Consider the following 16,742-nt stretch of genomic DNA (forward strand, 5'->3'; position numbering starts at 1 on the left):
TGGCAACTATGATAGTGCTTTAGTCTGGAACTCAGGAGAGACAGGTTCTAGTATGTTAATACACCCTAACTTGATGATCTTACTGCAACTTAGTTTTTCTGCCTCCTTAATGAGAGACAATAGTCCTTACCTCATTTTAAAATTCATCATATCAACTGATAGAAACTCAGCGTAAGTGTAGGGCTCTTGTATGCAGTTAAAGGCACAGCCTACAACATGATGTGGCCCAGATGTTAAATTAAACATTTCTAACTAGTGACACAAAAAATTATACATGAAAATCTTCCCATTACGAGGCATTATGTCTGTTAACATAGCCTTATTCATATAATACAGAAGAAATTAAAAAAAAGAGAGTTGAGGCTTTGGTTACTAGTATTTATCTAGCGAGATTTGTAAAGAAATCTATCACCCACAAGAAACTCTGGCAAATAGTTACATTACCCTTTGGAATAGTTTAAAAGTCTTCTTTAAAGTTGCATTTCAGTGTTAACTCTTCAAATATCCACTAAAAACTATTTTGTTAACATTTAGTGGCAGATCTACAATTCTAGATGTGACTTGCAATTCAGAGGGCCTAATATGTAAGTATTTTCTGGTGCACATTCTTATAACGGTATGCTTTAAAATGCTTCATCTTGGAGGATAAAGTAAGCAGAGAACTGGTCTTCTTGGCACTATTCCAGCACAGCTGAAATGCATTACAGCACTTCCAATGAAAGGCACTACAAAGAAATAAGAAAAACCTTTTAAAACTAAGCACTTCTACCATGTGGGAAGGATTTGAGTGGGCATAGCTGAGGTGTATGAATTAGTAGCTCAGGTCCGATGGATAAGCGTACAGGCAGTGTGGGCAAATAAAGTGAAGGACAGGAGAAACAAAAAGTTTTTCTAACACGTATCACAAAACAAGATCAGAGAAGCAATTGTTTAGTAACATTGCCCTGACAGATTTCCCAGGGATGTAAAGCCACTAGTATAAAGCACTGCGCCTCCAAACCTGCAATAGGAAGACTTTGCAGGTACTGCATTTTTTCATGGTTGTGTATTGTCCAAATATATATGTGTGTGTATATATATATGTATCAAATTATACTTTAAAATCTCACAGAGCGTTTGAGATCATGGGTTTCCATGTTATACCCTCTGAATATGTATCGGAAAGACTCAAGAGGCCTACATTAAGCAAATCTGTCAGTGACCTATTGATCTACTGGACAGCAGGCCACAGTCTTTTTTTCTAGAAAGTGAGAATTATAAATACTCTGTATTGTGATAGTTATTAATCAATACAACTTTTAATCTCAGTAATATCTGGATAAATTCAGAATCCTGCTCAATTCTATGTCAAACAACTATACAATTTATAACATTTTTATCATTAGTGCTTTATAAAGTAATCTATCATACCAGATAAAGTGTTGCAGTTCAGAAAAGCTACACCACTTCCATGGAATTACGTCAATTTACACAATTCAAGGCCTATATGGGCACGTGTGGGATTACATAAATACATGTAAATATATATATACAAAATGCTGTTTGGATAATGAGAACTATAAAAATGTGTGCATATGTATGCAGACAAAGATTTCTGTTTCCCTGATCTCATCAAGAGACTGTTCATTTGCTCCCAGTTCTGAACTGCTTCCCAGTTAGCATTGATCCTAGGCCTCTGAGGAGCACTGTCTTTGTGTTTTCTGTGGCTCTGTCACTGGCTTTTGGCTTGTCTTTTACATTTTTGCATTCTTCAGGAGACACACAAACCTTTACAAAATGAAAATTGTATCTTTACTTACATTTTGGGTACCTCAGCTTTCACCCACAGCTGGCTGGGCATTCCAGTTGGTATGCCTTTATAACTACACTGTTCTCCTCCCCTGAAGCATGATAAGTACTATCCTAGCTTATATCTCATACCAGAGATTTCAACTCTTATAAAATTTGTTAATACAGATTAATATGGAGTAGAAAACACAAGGGACAGGGAACATAATTTGCAGTATTTTAGAAAATGTTTCTTTCCTACATTGTTTTACACTTACAGTAATAGTTACTGATGCAGTGCCTTTGCTTTTCAATGTAAGGAACTTATTGCAACTGAGCCAAAACCAAGTCATTTCACATTTGTATTTTGACTCCTAAAGTTCACTGTGTTTGCCAAATCTGGATTTCCCAGCAGCAATGCAAATGGAAAGAGTTTCTCCATACTGAAGTATCCATAGAAACTGCAGGTTTTATGTATTATATAGGACTCTCTGCCCAACCTCTTCCATTACTTAAGAATAAAGGAACAGCCAATTCTCTCGAATATATATATAGTATATACTCAGTTAGAATAAATTTTCCCACAGCAAACTGACATTAAAGACCCAGTCTTGAGCTTTATAAAACTGCCTGATAAACGGATTTACTGTCCCCACACAATGCTGCATACAGATACAGTATTCATGCTACTTACCAAATTAATATCTCTGCTCTGACAGTTGTGAAGCATACAGCTTACCAGTTTGTACCAATATTTTACTTAATATTCAGTAAATAAAGAGACAAACTTTGCACTTCAGTGCCATAGTAGTACTAGTGTATTCATGATCTGGAAGTGTTTATGTCTTTATCTCAGTTTTAAGGCAATAATTCATATTACATAATATTATTTTTTTCAAGTGCTTGGGCACCAAATTTTCATTCAGCCTAAATGAGAGCTTTTAGGTGTGGAGTCTTCCAGCAGCAGCTTGGGAGGGGGACAAAAGATGTTCTAGCTAGAGATTTGGGAGGCACCAACATGTCTCTGACTAATGGAAGCTTACTCAAGTCCTTCTCCTCACATAGTGTACTCCACACCCATAAGAGCACACTCTTTATGCTGCAGCTTGCAATCAGGAGCATGTTGCAGCTTCACCAAAGGACATTAGGTAATGAATACTGCTAGATAGCACTGGTTTTGATGTAACTCTCCATGGTGAATCTTAAGGAGTTCCATTACTTCAACTGATGCAAAAGAAATAGCATTAAACCAAACAACAAGAATCACTGTCAGATTCACACGGAAAATAAAAATAAATAAATAAATAAGGACTAGAAACTACTAATTCTGAGTACCCAAGGGAGCCAGTACTTGTTTTCCTGATAACACAGGGAAATGTGCTCATTTCAGTAAATCAGAACAGATCTAATTCCTTTTACTCATTATATTTTCCAGCCTGGCTTGGTGAATCATTTTTTTTTAATGTGAGATGTTGATCTGAAATAAAAAAATCTTTTTTCTATCAGGGGAATACCTCGATGATTCCCAAGAATGTCAGTTGTGTGAAGCATCCTGTCAGATGTGCATTGGACCTGAGCCGGACAACTGCATCAGCTGCCCACTCACAAGGTGATTGTCTCCTAGCACACTGCAGCACAAAGACCTCACCTCATCATCTGGAGAAGTGGCTGTATGGTCTTAAGCACTAGCTTGCAGAGTCAACTGAAGAAGCAAGCAATGATTAGGGCAAACAAAACCCAGGCAAGTGAGAAAACAAGTGGTATCTGAACAAGACAGTTGGCTACATGGGCAGTTGATGTTTAGCCAGATGATTCCCACAGATACAGAAAAAAATTCTCTTATAGTCTCTCTTTCATTGTCATCCTTTCAAAACCATAATTGCTAGAATCACAATAGTAATAAATTTAACAAGAGTCTAGGGCATCTGTAGTTGTACACAGCTATGGAGCTTGGCACAAGGCTTGAATACGGACACTGAGGCTAGCAATCAGCTAGTTTGGGAGATATTAATAGCACCTAAACATCATCCCCTAACTGAGGCGTTTTAAGTTAGGTTGATTTTTCTAACCTGCCATAAGGAGTGAACAGAACTAGAAAGAAGCTTTTCCAGAGAACATTGCAGATCAGATGCTTATGTTTAGGTCATCTCGCACTTATTCCAGGAGTCTGCTTGTTTTAAAGTCATGTCCTACCAATAGCTTTATTCTTGCACTGATAGCTGTGGTTCTGTCAGATTGCATTGTTGTCAGCTGATATTTACAGTGGTATGAAATCAGAATCAGGTCCTGTAAGGCACAGAAAAAAACAACCAAAGCAATCCTGCAATTTACCTTGCAAATATCTATGATATGACTATACCAGTAAAAGACACACCAGGACCAATGGAGTCCAAACAAGTTCATAACTGAGGAAATAGTATTAAGTTAAGGTGTGTTATGTCAGAAATGGCATTAGCACAGGAACTCTGGGCAGAATTTTGGACTGCGGACTGGATTTCTCCAATGCACAATTGCATTTAAATTAGACTGTCTGTGTTTCCTTGCAACCTATTTTGTGAACTTTGCACAGAGATATTTGCAAAACAAAGAAGGTACAGAACAACACCATTAGGCAAAACCACCTAGGTGTTTGCAGTAATGAGGTCTCTGTGAGTTTTGGAAAGGTTCTTCTGTCTCCCCTATAACAAATCCTCTAACAGTTTTCAGTTTTGGTATCTAAGGTTTCCAAAAGATTTCTATGCTTCTTCTGTACATTATGAAAGCTGTTAGAAAAAGTCATAGTACGACAGTCAGTAGTAAAAGAAATAATAATACAGAAAAATCTCACCCAGAGTCTAAAGAGTAAATCCTTCCAATGGACAATATTCGTTATGTACTTGAAATAGACCTGTTTAATTGACAGAATCCTAAATCCTGTGGTATCTGTTGAAGACAATGATGAGTGGCCATTAGATAATACAGACTAAAATTCAGCAGTACTGCTTTCCTACAGGGGAACAACTTTACTCCTTGAAAGTATGAAAAGACTTGGGGGGGGATTACTGAAAATAATGTGAAAACAAAAACACTGAACAATCCCTGTTCTTTGTGAAAATTCAGCAGTAGATGTCACCTTATTTCATAATAAAATCACTGTCAGATCATCTTGTTTGACAATTCAAAACGCTGTTACCTGTTTTTAAAAAATTATGGAATTGTAGTTTTTTGTCCAGCCAAACTGATTTTCACAAAATTCCTTGCCTGTCTGTTTACTGTTTGAGCTACAAAAGTTACTGGCAAGATCTGACCTGCTGGTGTCTTCCATTAGGGACAACATAACAAAAAGCAAGACAAATGTACTTTACCACTGTTTGTAAGGATGGCTATCATTACAGCCAGCACATGTAATACAACACAGTAATATTTGCATGTTATATAAGCATAGCCCCACTACGTCCAGTACTTCTGTCACATTGTCCCATTTGCAAAGAAACCAACCAGAGGAGCTCTTAAACATGCAGGTATAGCTATATGAGCTACAGTCTGCATAGGACTATCTTATTGTCAGACTCCAGAGCAGAAATACATCTTTGCTGAATACTTCATATACCCACACAAGCTTCTCCCTGATTCCCTCCAGCAGCCTGCCTTGAGCCTCACAAGTCTTTTTAATCAATTCCTAAGTTTTCTTTGTTACATGCACTTCAGGAAGGCTGTTTGCATGATAGCCTATTCTTCCATCTTCGGACTCCATAAGCCTAGACTTTTCCAATCATGGTAAATTTTAAATGGTTTCAAAGACTATTTGACAAAATTGGTTTTTAACTTTGCAGATATTTTTCTCCTTTTCTTTCAGAATAAATCTGGCAATGACCATAGCAACTCAAATTTATGAAGGCATATTGCAGACATTCTCTAATGCCATTGGCTGGCTCCAAGGAAGCATGCACTATCTTAATGTTATGGAAAGCCTACTGTTCCCTAGGTGTACAGACAAGCTGATAGTGTCAAAATCTGTACTAAGATCCTGAATGGTGCTCAGCTTCTCTAGAAATTGAGTCCTAAGTCCTCAGATACCAAACTGGTAAAAACAGTTAAGTGTGGAAGATTACAGTCTCTCCTATTTTCTTAATGTTGAAAACACTGTCAAATTCTAGCCAACTTGTTTTATATTCTTTTAATAGTCATATCTGTATTGATGCTTTTCTACTTTTCTCCCAAACAGATTAAAACCAGTAGACATTAAGTAGCGGTGAAAAAAGGACCAGAAATTTTCATCACATAAAAGGATTCTCTACCAAATATTTCATTACCCAGCAAAAGGAAAACATTTAGCAGCAAAACTCCTAAGTGTTTGCAGATATGCAAGTCTAAAAATACAGCTCCTAAAGGCCAAGATTCAGATAGATATTTGACTTTATGTACAAAGTCATTTTATTGAAGCCATAATGTTGCTCACAGGAAGACTTTAAAGTAAAACTAATAGGAAACTTCAACAGATGGATCATTCCTTCACAGAGAAAGATCAAGTCTTGCTTTCCTTCTAACAGACATAAGTAACCACTGCAGGGATTGTGGTAGAAGGACATCTAGGTACAGGACCAAAAGGTGATTTTTCTCAGAAAAATCTCAGAAAAAAACTAATCTCTTAAGTCTAAGATGCAGGTTCAAAACACGGTTGACTTTCCACTTAGTAAATACTATAAATAAGATCAGGAAAATGAAGGCGTAAAGTGCAAGGACTCTTGTAAATAGAGAGAAAGAAGAGCATTTTGGGTTTCTTGTTAGTTTTCTTTAAAGAACAAATAGTTGCTAAATTTGTAATTATGCCTGTCTCTGCCACAAAAGAGTCTTTGACGATGGTCGCTGTGTTATGCAATGTCCCAGAAGAAAGTTTGAATTCAAAGGACAATGTCATTTGTGCCATCATACCTGCCTGGACTGCAGTGGAAGTGAACCTAACAAATGCATTGCTTGTGGAACAGGTAAGAAAGATTTCCTCTTGCAGCTTTTTCCCCTTCCTAGGCCTCCAACTTTCCTTTTCCCTCTGCTCTCAATTGTTAGAGCCGATAAAATAAGCAGTGCTTTTGCTACTGATCTGCATCATGATCTTGTTTTAACCCTGAAGGGAGCTGGAACACAATTTATTTTTTTAAAAGTACAAGCAAACACAACTCTGCATTGTCCTTGCATCTTTATGCATTTTCCTTGTATATTTTGAGTAGGAGCTACATTAACAGAAACAGAAAGAGTAGCACAGGAAAAAAAGGACAGAAAACTTACATAATCTGCCTCTGGAAAACAAAGCTCCATACATGCCTCCCCCGGCCTCTACACAGTATGTGCTACACTGAAATGGAACAAGCTTGCACAAGCAGGCAGGGAGCCAGGGAGCTTTCAAAAACATCTGTCTGGGGAAGGCTAGGAAACGTGTGGTAGGTTTCACCACAGACTGCTGTGTCCCTACAGCTGGACAACCAGGGCCTGCAAAGAGAAGCTTACCACTAACACACATAGAAACTTGTCTTTCTGACACATTTTTATAGAGCTTAGGTTGAGAGAGAGGGTAATATAGTTAAAGTTGTGGTTGTTCCAAAAAGCAACTTTTCTCCTTTTGAAGCTCCATTTTAAAAATTATTCCCTCTCACCTCTGTAACACCTGATGGGTGAAGAACTTGAGGCTATTACATACAAGTATGTGTAACTAGCCTGAGCTGTCCTTGGAAATGAGTATGTAAGATTTGACTTTCAATTCACTTAATAAAGAGGATTTTTTGTGACCTTTTTCTGGGGACTCACAATGCATTCACAGCCTTTTTTCTTTTCAGCTGCTACTTCCATTTCAGTCCTAGTAATTAATGGCCCAGGCTTTATTTAGTAATAAGTGTCTAGATCACAAGAAAACACTAGTATGACTGGCATTAATTTGTCGTACTGATGATGCGATTGACTTTCCCACTTTGGGAAACGTGACTGAGTAGACGAAGTTTCAAATGGTACTTCAGGTCCAATGTGAGGGAGATTTTTGTATAATTGTTCCCCAAGTCTCTCCCTGTGGTGGACAGCAATATAAATTTCTGTATTTCTGTGTATCAAGAAATGAAGACACCGATGAGAGTCACACCCTGAGGAGGCTGGAAAATATCATTCTAAAGATTTGTATGTGAAAAGTAAAAGAAACAAAGTCTGAATACTTCTGCAATGGTGCAGCCGTTATTCCTATTATAGCTGCTTTCTCTGCAGTTTCAGAAATAAATTATGGTAAGCAAATTCTTGCTCTATAGTTAAAACTTAGCACTTAGCACATTAATGTATATAATTTATACTGTAGGGTAACCCATTAGAAAACTCCCCATGTTGCAGCACATGGCACATGGAGCTGCAGGTGTCTTCACAGGTTTCCTTCATTCAGGATTTGAAGCAGGCACCTCCCAGTTCCCCATGCACTAGAGAATGCTACTGCTCTGATAGCAAATAGATGCACACTTGCTATTTAGATTCAAATCTAAACTATTCCAGATTCTAGCTGTGACTAGGATGAGCATTACAGTTTAATCTACTATGGACACAGACTGATCCTTTCCAAAGATGAAGTGGACAGCTTTGCTTTCCTAATGGCAATTCTACATCCGCATGTACAATACAGTACAAATACTTGTATGTTCTCCGAAAGGGAACTCAGTAATGGAAATCTCTTGATTCTTATTTTATTAGATTGATGGATGTAAACAGTAATTAGTCATTAGCATGACATCTTTAAATGCCATAAATCTCCAGGAATGTGGAAAGTTTGAGGTCCTGAAACTTTTATACATTTTAGCTCATCTGGTGTAAAACTACAAATCTAGCAGTCAGTGAACAGTATTAATTCTCATCAGCTGCAGCACCAGTGATTCATAAAGCTGAATCTTATGCCCAAATGTCCTCTATGGCTAACATCTTTTTCCTATTTGTTTGCCACACAGATAGAAGAGGGATCAAACGTTTCCTGTATAATGGGGAGTGCAGAGAGAGCTGTCCTCCAGGTCACTACCATTCAGAGCATACCTGTATGGCTTGCTCTGCGCACTGTGAGGTGTGCCTGAACTCCAGCCACTGCAAAAGATGTTTTAGAGGCTACTACCTTACACAAGACATATGTCAGAAGCATAGTTGTAGAGAAGGTAAGCATCCTTCAGCAGGAGTTAACAAATATTCTATTTAATTTGTTACAGAAATCGGGTTAAGGTTCGTGGTTCCTATTTTGTAATATACAATCACACCTGATCCTGAGGTCCTTAAACTCCAGGTCTGATTCTCTTCTAATATCACGTTAATGTAAAATAGGAGTATTTTCCTCAAATTGAGTGGGGTTACACAAGAATAAATGAGAAAAGAAATTGCTGTTTGTCTTTCTCCTTTTTGGATTTGAATAAAGTTTGTTTCCGGGAACCTTGCTGAGTGCTTCCAAATGTTGGCCTTCCATTATCTAGAATTAACCCAAAATTGGTGATTTGCAAAACACAGGTGAAGTGGAAGATCCTGACTCTGAAGATTGCATATCATGTTCAGATGGATGCCAGAACTGCAAATTGGGTAAATATTCCCTTTATGAAACTTTATCCTTATTCTTAAGGTAGGGAAAAATTATTCCTTCTCCCTCTCTTGTCACGAGCCTATGTGCAGGCTGCTGAGCAATTAGTCACTGTTGCATTCTCTCACCAAGTAAACTGTATTTTTCCCAGTGTATTTATTTTTTAACACCATTTCTAAATTCTCTCTCCAGCATAAATAAGAATATTTTTTGTATTAATTTAGCTATTAACCTTTGCAGTGCTTTTTTTTTCTTTCCTGTTTGAATGCCACACTTAGGCTGAGAGATATACTGACTTTCTGAAGCCATTATCAGACACAGAACGTTATCACAGATGTTCAAATTTTCTAGGCCTGAAAATAGATCATTAGCCTGTGCTTTTTTTTAAGGAAATAGACATAAGGACAGACCTTAAATTTCATTCAAGAGCAAGTCACTGCAATAGCAATGCTACTGCCCTAAAAAATACTAAAACATTGATTCATTTTTCATGCTTGATTAAAAAAAAAGTTCCTTCTCAACATAATACGATGTTGGCAGTTTGTTGTTTTCAGATAAATGCCATTTAACTTGCTGAACTTGATTGAATCTGTATCTCAATAGTTCACCTTCACAGAGGATTGAAAATGTTCAAAAGACATTGCAATTCATTGCTTCCGCTGTGTTTACATTAAGAAAATTTTATTTCCTGTGGCTATATGGACAGCAGTACAACTGATCAGTAACTCAAGACTGAGAGGCAACAGGGTGACTCATCAGAAAGGCAGTCCACTTGCAACCTCTTAGACAAATTTCTTCTTAAGAAAGCACAGAGTTTAGGTAAAGTAGTGCCCAACTTAGTACTGATGTGCCAAGATGTTTTGATAATACCATCTATATTTCAGAAAGTAAGACTTTGCTAAAATCTCCTTGAAGGATTATACAGAAGAAAAAAGTAGACCTAAGCTTTACTTCTTTTGGTGCAAATCTAGAGCAAGTCACTGATCTGCAAAGAGTTATCTGGACTTACTACTTGCTAAGTGCTAAACTTAGAGGCTACCAGGACCTTCCATCCCCTCTCTGAATTTAGAGAGATTTCCACAGACAGAGGAGTTCATACTGGGCCCTCTGGTTTCTCCCACTTGCTCCCTATGTCTTTTGGAGCCTGGTTTAATAGGCACTGCCATCAGTACCAGGAGACTGAATGTTGCTATACAAAGGAGAGTGAATAGCAGGAAAGAAAACTGAAAGCAACCCCTAAGAAAAAACAAATAAACAAACAAACAAACAAAAAAACCCAAACCAGAAATTAATTCCCACCAGTAGTCACAGCTATTTCAATGTCCTTTCTGCTTTTGTGTCAACAATATGTTTCCCCGGGAAACAAGACCAACATAAATGCTCGTGCATACCAAACTTATGTAAGGATTTTCATCACATACTACTTTCTTCTTTCTACCAGTCATCCAATCTAATATGTCATACCATGAAACTCCCTATGACTCTGGTGGCCAGCCATTCTGCATAAATGCAGTCAAGCCTAATGCTTTCCTCTGTGACTAGCCCTGTAGCTTTCAATATTGCGGAATGAAGAGCTGGAGGGACCAGGTTTTAATATGATTGCAATTACACTGTGGTCTTTTTTGTATGGCATGTTATCCAGATTCATGTCAACTGCCTGCTTGGTTGTGGGGAGAAAAAAGAAGAAAAGGAGTTAAGTGAGGGAATCTGCTTCAATACCAATCTTTTTTTCTGCTATCAGTTGTTACTTTCTTTCCTATGGTAATGTTTTCAGTGCTCTTTACAACACCTGTGACTAAAAATTCTTTCTGTCTCTTCTGCAACTGTTTAGTGCCAATCCTTGCTTTGAATTAGGGTGAAATGCACTATGAATAGCAACTTCTCTTAAAAATAGTCATTGCAAGTAACTCAGAGGCTGATTTTGTTTGTATATGACCTTAATAAGCCTGCATAAGGAGACTGCAAGATTGTTCATGGGCAGCTGGCATACAGAAAAAGGAGCTGTACTCATTCGCCTTTGTCTTCAGAAGATCACTCATCTCCTAAATATTTATCATCCATAATACTCACTACATATTTACTCTCAGGTTCTTGCACTTGAAGTTCTGATTTAAAATGGGCTTTTTAAAAGCTTCAAAGATCAACAGAATGGATGCAGGTAAAACAAAGACTGTATTAACTTTCACTGCCAAGTAAAGTTGGAAGTATTAAGATGTCAGAGTTTGGTAAGGGGCATATTATTAAGGAAACTCTTTGGCAGTCACAATTCATATACTATTGAGAGTCAAAGAGATTGGTTTAATGTTAGCTCTATTTGGAACAGAAGCACAGCAGTGGGCTAATAGCAAGATCCCAAGCAGCTTTTGCAAATTACCATGTGTTCCTGAAATAAAGCATGACCTGTAAACTTCAAACTTAAAATTAATCAGGTAAAGATGCTGTTTGCTTGTGTTTCTGCTCTTAATATTCAATGAGTTCTCTCATACCAATAACTTAATTCATAGATGAGTACAGTAATAGGTTTCTCATATCTTATCAGAAAATTGATAGAGAGACTTCTGAAAAAAACAAACAAACAGCTGAATTCCCTGTCTCTTAGAAGAAATGGATTATTTTGAAAGCTGTAAAGAAATTACACTGCCATAAAAATAACTTAAAAGAGTAAAATTTCAAGGTGAGAAAATATGGAATGTGATACATTTAGTTTCTCATCTTTATGGTCTTTATACAGACTCTTTTTTTTTAAATTAAGCAAATGCTGCATGATTTCACAGTCTCTCTTTATCCTATCTTCCTTTCAACACCACTGAGGAATTTAATCTGAGTAAGAACTGTAGAGCAGGAGTAGGAAAAGCATTCCAATGCTATGAACATTTCTACTAGAAGTACAGCAGAAAGCTCTGGGGAATGGTCTATTTTAAAAAAAGGAGGAAGCAAAATGTAGTAATCATAGCAATTGGAATCAAAATTGTATAGCTCACATACTGAAAAGTAGTTATTCATATACAAATGCAAATACATTTTGTGCATACTTATGGATCTGCAAAAGACTTAAGACCATTCTCTTGCAAAAAATCATCAGGCACCTGCTCTTTCTGAAGTGCTTTGAGATCTTTAATATATACTGTAAGAGATAAAAATAATTAACTACTTTGGTTTATACTGAGTGCAGCGTCACTTATAGAAGCTGTATGAATTTAAAAAGGAGTATCAGTCCACAGTGACATTACATTGTAAACTGAGAGCAATGAAATGCAAGTGATTCTCTTACTGCCTACAAATTACAAAGTTTAATTGAATTTTTTTTTTTTTTGTAGACACAGATGTAGTTTTAAGGAGGGCTATATATGTTAATTAAGATAACTGAACTGCCTGTTTTCCTACTAGCCTGAATTTTTGGCCAAAGAAATTTTTCTCAGGGAACCAAATAATAGATCAAACCGCCTCCTGCAGTCTTGGGCAATGTTGTCCTGCTTTGTGCAGGCAAGAAAATGAATTACTCTCTTTTGGCATGATGCCAGGTACCAGCAGAATAGAGCAAGTGATGGAGGCAGACTGTGTGGGAAATCTCTCTTCCTGATCAGTAGTGAACCTACAGACAGATTAAGACACAGATATCATACTTTTATATCGGTTTGATACTTTACATCCCATGTCAGACATTTCAGAGAAGAATGTAAAACCTGCTCAGTAAGTAATACTGCAGGTTATTGGTCACCAGGCATGAGGATACTGAGGTAGAAGATTGACAGTGTTGTAATATTTCCTGGGATCCTCAGGGAGTGAAGTAAAATCTGTTTCCCTCCAAGTTTGGACTCAGTTTTGTTTTAGGGCTCCAGTGTGGCAATATATCTTTACTGTATCTACATTGAAGGTCTAAGAGCAAAGATAGAAACTGTCAGAGAGGCTTAATCAAGGACAGATAAGTCTTTGTAGTTTAAATACAGATGATGCTTTCTTTTAAATTCAGGCGATACTTTTCTTTCTGATTCACTTCATTAATTCAGAGGCTGCTCGTATTTTAAGGAGATAAAGAATGTTTAATGCTCACAGACACTATTCTGCCTGTAGACACTGTCAAGTCCTGGGATATGTAACAGGAAAATTGCCTTAGACAGCACTAATCCCAAAAGGATCTATGGCTTTGTGTACACAGTGTCAAAACAATGGCTGTGCACAGCAGGGTTCACCTCCCTACCTTCTTCTGCCCACATGCTCTCGAATGCATCTGCCTCTGCTTGCTGCCATACTAACCCAATTGACATGCTCAAGTGCACGGCATCCCATGAGATCTGAAAGGCAGACTCTTGCACAGGCATTGAAATCTGAAGTGAGAGCCAAAGACAAGTCAAGTCTTAAGGGCGACTTCAATACGTATGTTTAATCCTAAATTCTTACAAGCTTCAAATACATTCCTACTGCTGTGCAAGCAAATGCAAACACAAAATTGGACAGATGAAGTGTCTAAGAAATTGTGCTGAATAAATTTCAAGCCCACACTTCCAAGATTATCTTTATGATTTTGGTACCTCAGTTCTGATAACCCAATTTTGAACACTCTAGGCCTACTTTCTAGAGCAGCAATGAGCTATTATTTCTCCCTCTGATGCAGATAGATCCATGGGCACTGTGGGTTTTCATTACCTCTGACCATCAGGCCGTGATTAAATTTTGATGACTTGTCTTCTGGTAGGCACCAGAAAACACCATGAAGTCTACAAAATTAAATCCAGTTTCCTCTGCAAAGGCAACTTTTGAAAAAGAAAGTTCTGCTGAAGCAATGTCATTAAGGAGGAGGATTTTCTTTGTGCAATTGCAGCATCTACCTTCCATGTCTCAGTGTGAGTTCACTTAGTCACAGATTTAGATCACTTCAGAATACCACTAATATTTTCTCCATACTCTTAAAACTGTAATGAGTTTCAGAAACTCTTCAGAGTCAAACTTACCTTTTTAGAAAACAGTCAGCTATAAACCAACACTGAGGACAAGAGAAAAAAAATAAGGTAGAACTGAAGAATTTGAGCCACTTAAAGTAATTATTCTAAGAGAATTTCAGAGTTAATACAATGCAAGAACATAACAATCCTGGCTTTCATTTATATGTCTAAAATACAACACATGGACCAAAGTGTTTTCTCAAACACTTCTCTCTCTCGCTCTCTTTCTAATAATACAATTTGCATTTGCCCTTTTGCACCTACCTAATGAACAGACACAAAATATGAATACTTATGAAGGTGGTAAGTGATAAACTTCTCTGATATGTATTGACTTGCATATGTACACTTCACAAGCAGAAACTGCCACACCATTAACCAATAATGCTAAATATGAGCACCTAGTTCACTGAGGAGCTAAATATTTGCAACACATGGAGCTCAAGTGGATCATTGATAAATTCATAGGAATCAACAGAAGGATAGGTCTTCCTCTCAGAATGGATTGTGAAAGTCAGGCATTCTCCCAATTTATTTGCCTTCTGCCAGTGTCCTCCCATGGAGCCACACATTCCTGATCCAATTCTTACTCACCTACTCGCTGATTCACTTCCACTCACCTCACCCAGTTTGCGAAAGTACAGCATGTTATGATATGAATACTTCTCACAGCTTCCCAGAGATTACTTCATCTCCATGTAGCAAAATACCATGTATATCACCTTTTGACCCATGCAGGTTTCTGCAGAGAGTAGCACAAGGTGGCTTTTCCAACCTTTGCACCAGGACTATTTTCAAAATCTAACACCGAGAATAAACTGCTCCTCAGTGAGGGTGCAGAGTGAAGAATGTTCAGAATAGCCATCGCACTTTTCTCTTTCAAAGCTACCTTACAGAAGAGACAAACACTGAGAAACTCCAAGGAGCAGTGTCCCTGAGAATAAAAGCCTACAAAATAGGCATTTAGGCCCAAGTGTTTTTAGCAAGGTAAAGCCTGAGCAACTCTCAAAGGTCATCCAGAACCTAACTATTTAGTTTGGTCTGGGTTACAAGATATCGGTACAAACACACAGCTATAAAGGCAGAAGTGAGACTAAATAACACGCAAATGATCCACGAGATCCATTATACACAGTGAGATGGGGGGAAAATACAGTCTGTAAGGCAGTGGGAGTGAGAGAAAAGGTATTTGGAGAAGATTTAAGGAACCTGTGAGATAGTTAAAAGGGCATCACTGTGAACAGACTCAAGCTCACAGGTACAGATTGCAATTCTGGCAGTTGTGCTCATGATTAATGAGTGAAGAGTGATCTGGTTCCCATAGCAACCTAAGAAACACAAAGGAAAACTTCATTTCTTCAAACCTTCCCTGATGATTAATAGACCTTGGCTTTCAAAATGCCAGAGAAAATTATGATAAGAATCCTTTTTTAACTCAGAGTAAATCTTCCTCAAGAAGTTAATCTTGCAGAATAGGTTTTATATTTGCAGATAAGAGGACTTGTTTCCACAGGCTTCTGGAGTGAGAATATGCAACCTGTGCAAAAACAATGCCCAGCAAGATTTGGAACTGTTCTTCTCTGATTTTCAGTACTGACATTTCAGTGTAGGCAGAACATTACATTACAGGATGTTGTCTTTTCTAGAGTATAGGTAAAAGAAAATTTCCTTGCACACTGAAGGTACAAGATGTATGTATTAAAGAAAACATTCTGTCTTTGAAATTTTTCTTTCTCTGAGAAAGAAAATTAGTTCCTGACTAAAATCCAGGCTTGGGGCAAGTCATTGGAAAAACTTAAGATATGAGATTGAACCATGCGTTCTGCAAACACAGAATACTCCAGATTTTAGTTTAGAGTTCTCTGTAGAAATAAGAGCACAGAAGAAAAATACTGGATCAGACCAAAGGTTTGTCTAGCTCAGTAGTCACTGACCAAACAGTGAATGTACTCCTAAAATTACAAAGACAAACAAAGCATGTAATGCTACTCCTTCAACAATTTGCAGTTCAGGAGCTTCATGAATCAAAACAGTAACGAAATGTTAGCTGCTGAATCATTCTGCTGGACTTACTGAAGAACAAATACATTAAAACAAACATAATCTAAACCATCTGCAGACCAGACCCTCTTTTCAGGGAAGTTTGCTGCCTCCCTGGGGCCCAGATCAGAGATGTCGCCAGAAAACTGATGAGGTTAGTACAGCCTTCAAATTATTACCTACTCCTGCTCTTTCAAGTGGGTACCAGTGATGTTTCAACAAGAAGACCAAGCTCAATCAAAAGAGATTTCAGGACCCTGGGAAGAATGCTGAAGGATTCAGGAGCACAAGTTGTGTTTTCCTCAATCCTCCCAGTAAAGGGGACAGACACTGGAAGAAACAGGTGAGCCCAGGACATCAACACCTGGCTCCAAGACTGGTGCCTCTGCCAGAACTTTGTTTTTTTATAATCACCAAGAAATGCTGGATTCTGCACCTTTGAT

The 16,742-nt window shown here is 37.7% G+C and overlaps 1 protein-coding gene across 1 annotated transcript in view; it reads left to right on the top strand.

Annotated features, from left to right (window-relative positions):
• Positions 1-16,742, top strand: part of PCSK5 (proprotein convertase subtilisin/kexin type 5) — a 257,932-nt gene that overhangs the window by 207,725 nt on the left and 33,465 nt on the right. Inside the window, exons 21-24 of the mRNA XM_052776735.1 lie at positions 3,274-3,376; positions 6,595-6,731; positions 8,712-8,909; positions 9,253-9,321. Coding sequence (XP_052632695.1) covers positions 3,274-3,376; positions 6,595-6,731; positions 8,712-8,909; positions 9,253-9,321 — 507 coding nt within the window. The remainder of the gene's footprint in view (positions 1-3,273; positions 3,377-6,594; positions 6,732-8,711; positions 8,910-9,252; positions 9,322-16,742) is intronic.

Source organism: Harpia harpyja, chromosome Z (genome assembly GCF_026419915.1).
Source record: "Harpia harpyja isolate bHarHar1 chromosome Z, bHarHar1 primary haplotype, whole genome shotgun sequence".
In the NCBI taxonomy this organism is placed as follows: domain Eukaryota; kingdom Metazoa; phylum Chordata; class Aves; order Accipitriformes; family Accipitridae; genus Harpia; species Harpia harpyja.